This window comes from Pyrus communis, chromosome 4 (genome assembly GCF_963583255.1).
Source record: "Pyrus communis chromosome 4, drPyrComm1.1, whole genome shotgun sequence".
NCBI classification, from domain to species: Eukaryota; Viridiplantae; Streptophyta; class Magnoliopsida; order Rosales; family Rosaceae; genus Pyrus; species Pyrus communis.
This window is the reverse complement of record NC_084806.1, coordinates 15934942-15942518: the sequence shown is the minus strand read 5'-3', so window position 1 is coordinate 15942518 and position 7577 is coordinate 15934942. Positions and strand designations below refer to the sequence as shown.

At 37.4% G+C, this 7577-nt stretch overlaps 1 protein-coding gene across 1 annotated transcript; it reads left to right on the top strand.

Annotated features, from left to right (window-relative positions):
* The first annotated feature begins 930 nt into the window (after positions 1–930).
* Positions 931–7577, top strand: LOC137730987 (3-isopropylmalate dehydratase large subunit, chloroplastic-like). The gene is made up of 15 exons (XM_068470018.1): positions 931–1166; positions 1260–1391; positions 1497–1667; positions 2392–2544; positions 2627–2695; positions 2776–2892; positions 4431–4505; positions 4679–4756; positions 4851–4946; positions 5158–5207; positions 5778–5832; positions 5959–6090; positions 6597–6644; positions 6766–6924; positions 7181–7577. Exons 1-15 carry the CDS (start codon positions 1116–1118, stop codon positions 7319–7321), a joined length of 1527 nt encoding a protein of 508 aa, XP_068326119.1. The 5' UTR covers positions 931–1115; the 3' UTR covers positions 7322–7577.

Below are 7577 nucleotides of genomic sequence, written 5' to 3'. Positions count from 1 at the left end.
TCGCTTAACTTCGAAGTTCCCATGGAACCCGAAGCTAGTGAGCTCCCAAAAGGCCTCATGCTAGGTAGGGATGAGAATATACATTTAAGAATCACTCCCTTGAGCGATGTGGGATGTCACACAAAATCCCAAAAAGCACTATTAAACTTCAGTTAATTATCCTTTACTTTATTTGGGTTTATATAATTAGCCAAACCAACACTTAACACTACATTTGCTGAGTGATTAAACTTGTAATCCACATAGAATTTCTCATATAATCTGCCTAACTTTATTCGCGCTTGTCTCGAGAAATAATAGAAAAAACATTTCAAGGATTTAAGTGTGGAATAATACCTCAAAACTTTTTCTCCTTATCCGCCTTACACATGGCAATCACACGAGTAAATTTGGTTCAAGTATCAACGAAAAGTTCGATTGTTAAATCTAAACTCCAAATCCTACTTTTTCATCTATTTTTTGGTTAAGCATGTGTTACATATCTGCCATACAAATTTAGTCAACTGCCACTATTTACTGTACAATAACAAATATCAATAACTAGATAAGACCTTGCATGACACGGTTAATTGTCGCGTGGAATGCCACGCTAATAATATAAAGACATGTGTTAGCTTATTTCACATGTTCTTATATTATTAGCACGAAACGACACCATAGTAGTGAATTGATGTCATACAAAATAGTTCTCCAATAATTGAGATAGGATGTAGGAAAGAGAGCCAATTCTATCACGGGTGACCGCAACTCCTTTTTTTTTTTTTTTTTTTTTTTGCCAAACGTAGATTTATTAGATTAAATGTTAAATTACGGAGCTGATATAATTTGAATTCACCTTGTAGTGCAAGGGCAAACATTACTCCCCACTATTTTAAATTACTTAATTATCCCAACCTAAGCAAAGCAAGGCCAACGAGTAACCACATACCCGACACGTCATTTGTGCCTCAGACTCACAGCCCCTCCCAAACACACGCCCATCAGCCGCCTCCTCCTCCCACGAATCCCAGAACTAAAACACAACTCTTTCAATTTTTTCTTCACTTTCTTCTTCTTTTCTTCTTCTCCAGAGGAATCAGATCTCCGCCGCATAAGCTCGCATTCTCACGCCCCACATGGCTTGCTCCACCGTTACTCCGCCGTCCACCTCCTTCATCGGCAACAAGGTCCCTTTTGTTTTTTTGGTTCCAGCTCTGTTTTTTTTTTCCAATTGTTTTTGGAGTTTACTAAATTTCTGGACTTGTGATTTTGAACCTCAGAAGGATTTGAATCTCTCTGTTTTCTCCTCTGCGACGCCGCTTTCCAGTCAGAAATGCGAGAGAAAATCCAAGAAAATTTGCTCTGTCATGTCTCCGCAGCAATCGGAGCGCAAGCCCGCCACCACCGGCTCGGTCAGGATCTTAATTTGCCATTTTTTTTAATTGGTTTTGTGCAATTAGGATTAATGGGAATCTCCATTTGGCGGGTTTTTGGATTGGGGTTTGGTTAATTTTCAGGTTAAGACCGGGATGACGATGACTGAGAAAATATTTGCTAGAGCTTCTGAGAAAACCCAGCTGAGTCCGGGTGAGAATGTGTGGGTTGATGTCGATGTTTTGATGACCCATGACGTCTGTGGCCCGGGGTCAATTGGAATCTTCAAGAAAGAGTTCGGCCAGAACGCAAAGGTACTTCCTTTTCTTCTTCTTGTTTATGTTTATGTTTTTGCTTTTGTTTTTCCGAGAGCATTACCGTATTAAACACCCAAAAGACTAGCAGTAGAATCAGAAGCCATATTCCTAGGTTGCGAAAAGTGAAAGGGGTTGGCACGAATTTTTAGTCAGATTTAATAGGTTCATTGATCAAGTTGGGTTGTTGTTGACTCTTGTGGCAATGGTAATGATCATATTAGAGAATCTACTTCTAAGTGTCAGGTTAGGCCAGCTTTGCAAGAAACGTTGTGCATGAATGTGTCCCAAATGGTTTCTGCACATCACTGCAAGAGTCGAGGAACAATAGCATCATAGTGTAGCTTTGACCTAACCCCATGGTGGATGGCAGCCATGAGAATGTTGTCTGTTGTTTTTTCTTGTCAGTCTACTGCTGGTAAACCTCTTATTTATCTGCGAGACCATTGCAATATATCAGTTTACAGGTCCTCTCTTACTACTCTGTTTTTGTTTTTTTTAATAGCCATAACCAATCACATGAAAGGAAATAATTGAAGGAATTCATTTTCATGGACCTCGTTGCTTGATGGCATATTTTATTTGTTTAGCTCACTATCCATCATCTCTGTATGTGTGTTGTTTGTTATTGAAAGGGTCTATTTTTCATATCTGGGATTTTGTAATCGTGCATTTTTTGTTTTTATGGGGTATAAGTAGTGCTTCATTATTTTGATATTTGCAGGTTTGGGACCGTGAAAAGGTTGTAATCATACCGGACCATTATATATTTACAACTGATGAACGTGCAAATCGTAATGTGGATATCTTGAGAGATTTCTGCACAGAGCAAAACATCAAGTATTTCTATGATATCAAGGATCTAAGTAATTTCAAGGTGTGGCTTTTAAGTGTTAAATTTTCACCATGTTTTAATTGGTTTAATCATCGGATATTGAGTTTAGTTGACAATTTGGCAGGCCAACCCTGATTATAAGGGCGTATGCCATGTTGCTCTTGCTCAAGAAGGTCATTGCAGGCCGGGGGAGGTACTTTCCTTTGAAGAGTTCAATATTATTTTGTGGTTTTCAGTCTAAAGCAGCAATCAAACACCTTATTTGGTCTTCAGGTCCTGCTGGGTACAGATTCTCATACATGTACTGCTGGAGCTTTTGGACAATTTGCTACTGGAATTGGGAACACTGATGCAGGATTTGTATTGGGCACTGGGAAGCTTTTGCTCAAGGTTTGCGGATTTTAAATATGTTTTCATTTCTGCTTTTCTGATCACATATATTTGTCACTGGTTGGAGGATTTCATACGAATGGTTTAATTCTACGGATGGATTAGCTTCCACTAATATCATAGTGGTGAATGTGGGCCCCCATCACCCTGATTAGCTTTCATATTGTGCTTTACACGTATAAATTTTTTTTGTCTTTGATATTATTTGCTGATCTTGTTACACCTTAGTGCTCCAATGGTTTGGAGTTATTTCTTACCTTCTCTTATGTTTTATTTAAACGGTGATGGTTATGATACAACAACAACCAAGCCTTATCCCACTAAGCGGGGTCAGGTGTATGAATCCTTGTGAAAAGCATACACCAAGGGATATTATCTTGAATATGTCCTGTTAACTTGTCCATTACCAATGCAAAATGGTAAGGACTTAAAGCTGAGCCATTTATAATTACTTTCAATGAAGGGTTAATGAACCCTCGTCATTGGTATCATGATCTTCCATCAGATATGAAACAGAGGTTTCAGCTTTTACGTTGGCTTATGCCATTACACATGCTTAAACATTACTGTTCCGGATACATGTCATCGGTGCGATGTCCTATGCCTTAATGTTCATCTACATACTGAGAGAATCATTGATTTTTGGCAGAGTATGTGACTTCAAAAATTAATAAAAAAAACTATGTATTTAGTTGTAGAAAGTTGTAGTATTTAAGTTGCAATAAATGATAGGAAAACAATATGAAAGGGCTTTGAATAGTAGGTAGTGACAACCAATAGGATTTAAATGCATGTTGCAGAACTCTTCTGCCTTTATTCCTCTTTTTAAGTGTGATCATGAAGGTGGTAGGCATGACGAGTGTGTGCTACCTTGATATAGTGCATGAAAGGATTCTAGAAAATGGTATGATTTGGACAATTTTAGATGGCTGTATATGTCCTGGAAGCAAGTGTTGCTTGAGGAGTTTAAATACATGCCATATGAAACAACTGACTGCAGTAGCATTTGCATGTGATGCTCAAGTTTTAACAAGCACAAGTACCACAATTGCAAGCCCAGGTTGAGATGTTCTCATTTTCTATTATATTCTAATATCAAGGAGTAGGGTCTTCATTTGCTTTCCCTTTGATTGTTGAAGTGATGGGTTAGACTTTATGAAAGCCATTAGATTTGGCTGTATTATTTGATTGCGTTCATTGGGATCATGAAAAGGTGATATCAAGAAGGGTATGTGTTTCTGCCTGTTTCAGCCTGATGTCTCAAAACAAATCAATGGACACTGTTAAAATTTAGAAAACAGGAAACTAAACCTTCAGCTATGGAGAACCAAAAACGGGGAATTATGATTTTCGATAAGTTAAATGTGTTTCTCATTCCTGTGTGAGCTATGAATGAACTAGCCAGTTGTATGATTGTATCTGTGGATTCACAATTTTATTGAATTGCATATATCTCGTATGTTAATGTTATAGTTATTTGCAATAATGTCCGAACATTATTGTGTTTTCATACATTTTGTGATGTCCTTAAATTGCAGGTGCCTCCAACACTGAGATTTGTGATGGATGGTGAAATGCCTGACTATTTGCTTGCCAAAGATTTGATTCTGCAAGTAAGTTTAACCAGGTCTTAAGGCATTTTTTCCCACTCAGTCTGTATAGCATACCAAGAAGTTCAAATTATATGCGTTTGACAGAGCATATGATTTTGTTTACTTGATATATAAATTGATGAACACATCTAGCCTTCTTGTTGTTTCCTTGATAAATGATTTTCGTCTGGCAGATTATTGGTGAAATATCTGTTGCTGGTGGAACATATAAAGCTATGGAGTTTGTTGGCAGCACTGTTGAAAGCTTATCTGTAAGTGAATTTAATGGTCGTCACTGCATGTATGATCTCATCATTCATCTGGTTGTATTCATTAATTACTATTTCATGAACCTGTGCTGAACAGATGGAAGAAAGGATGACATTATGCAACATGGTTGTCGAGGCTGGGGGTAAAAATGGTATTGTCCCTGCTGATAGCACTACTTTTAAGTACCTTGAGGTTAGTGCTAATGCTATGTCAGCTCTCTCCCTCTCTTTCCCACCCCACCTCCACCTTTAGAGCCATTGCCTTTGAGCGATGCCTTTGGTTTTATTTATTTTTTTTACAGTTACATTTTGTCATGGTTGGTTGTCACAAATATGTTTTTTGAATGTCACATACATTTGTGCTGTCAAGCACATGCTATATAATGGTTTATGTTGAATTGCAGGATAAGACGTCTGTTCCCTATGAACCTGTTTACAGTGATGCTAAAGCAAGGTAATTTATACGACTAATTATCTACCTTTTATTAGTCCATTTCTTGATCCAGTTTTTAACGTTTGAACTCTGAAGCATGCATTTTTCTTTCAATGTGGACATGCACTCTAGAATCTTATGTTTAGTTTTTACGGTTGATCCATTTTTAAACATCTTTTAGATTGACTAATGTTTTAAAGTCAGATTCTTAAAATATTATTTCGTGGGATTTTGAGGGACTTTGGGAATCATTACAGCACTCTGACGCACTGATGGAGCATTTGAATTTTGACAATGTTAGTAGATTAGACATCATTCTACAGTCAACTTTTCGAAAATATACTCATAATCAGTGTCACATTTTTATATGGTCCTATGTAGCTTAGTTCAGGCTATCACGAACTTCCCTATCATCATTTGCAAATCTACGTCAGGTGTAAGAGAATTGGATTTTAAGCTTAACCATGATTAGAATGTGCATGTTCTTTTATATTCCTTCTATTGACCAACATAATATTGGTCTCTAATAATCATGAGATTTGGCCTTTCGGAATTCCTTTGTATTAATGAGTTTGTTTTGTTTGCATTTAGATTTCTTAAGGAGTACAGATTTGATATCTCAAAACTGGAGCCGTTGGTGGCAAAGGTGAACAACACATACATTGATTTCTTATAGTTTAGTCTCCCTTGTAGATCTTCAATGATTGCTAAGTTTGCCTCTCTTCCACGATTAACTTATATAACGATTAACTTATATAAAATTGTTTTCCAGCCTCATTCTCCAGATAATCGTGCTTTAGCAAGAGAATGCAAAGATGTGAAAATTGACAGAGTATATATCGGTTCTTGTACTGGTGGAAAAACTGAGGATTTTATGGCTGCAGCCAGAGTTTTTCTAGCATCGGTAAGGAGTCAAATCTCTGTCACATTTGTGTTGGGATATTGTTTGATATTGTTTATGCATACTGACTTCAATAGACATCTGAATGTTTTGTTATCAAATGCATGTGAGTGTATTTTTGTATGGACGTCGATTTGCAAGATCACTCGTTTATCTAATCAAAATCAAAATATATGCATGTATGTCTTTTGTATATGTATGAATGAGAGAGTTGCATGGATGTAACTTGTATATCACAAATGTTCTTTTCTAATTAAGATATAGGCATGCATTCATGTGGTTTGATATATTTTACATTTAAGCATTATGTGCATATTACATTTAAGCATTATGTACTAATACATTTGGGAATACTTTTCTAATCTTTTATTCGGAGTTATTTGGCCCGCCCTTTGGCCTGTGTTGCATGTTAGTACTGTAGATCTTTCTATTGTCTCTCTACATACATTTTCTTTGAAATTTTCTACTGTATTGGTTTAAGCTTAAAGATTTAATTGCTTTTATTGCAGGGGAAAAAGGTCAAAGTTCCCACATTTCTTGTGCCTGCTACCCAAAAGGTTTGTCAAGCTACAGAATTAAGTGCTTAGGCGACAACATCCATAGGTATAAATTTATCAAGAAATTTCTAAAATGCATGATGAATGAAATCTTGTTTGCTGTATATTCTGAAATCTGTAGGTTTGGATGGACGTGTATAGTCTTCCAGTAGCAGGTTCTGGTGGCAAGACTTGCTCACAGATATTTGAGGAAGCTGGATGTGACACACCTGCAAGTCCCAGTTGTGGCGCTTGCTTGGGTGGTCCGAAAGACACGTATGCTCGCTTAAATGAACCTCAGGCAAGTATCCTTTTCTGCAACACATTCACCAGGATCTAATGAGCTCTCCTGTCTTGGGGCAGCTGAACCTCATGGATTGTTGCAATTCACTAGGTCGTCGTCCTCAATAGAATTAGGGCTGACTGCCCTGCCTTTGGGGGTTTAATAACCCCGTATGCAGATAACCTTGTTGCAAGAAAAGGAGAACATCTTGGTTTTAATTTCAATTGTATTGAAGATAAATCCTGGTAGATTATTAACCATCTTGTCTTTGCAGGTATGTGTCTCAACAACAAACAGGAACTTCCCAGGCCGAATGGGTCATAAGGAAGGCCAGATATATCTCGCTTCCCCCTATACGGCTGCTGCATCAGCTTTGACTGGTTACGTCACCGACCCAAGAGAGTTTTTGCAGTAGGCAATTTTATCATTACAATCTGATTAGTGTGTCATCTTTGCATTCTGCAACTAAATGTTGTTAGATAAGCAGAGATTACGGAATAATGGGTCAGAACATCCTTCCTAACTTATGTCTTGTGATTGTCTGGTCGCTGCCATATGTATTGTATGTGTAATTGTTAGAGCATGTTGGACTGTATTTATGAAACGATGAAATGAGTAGGTGAATTTCGCCAGATGATTCTGATTTAAAATCACGATTTTGTTCTACGAAA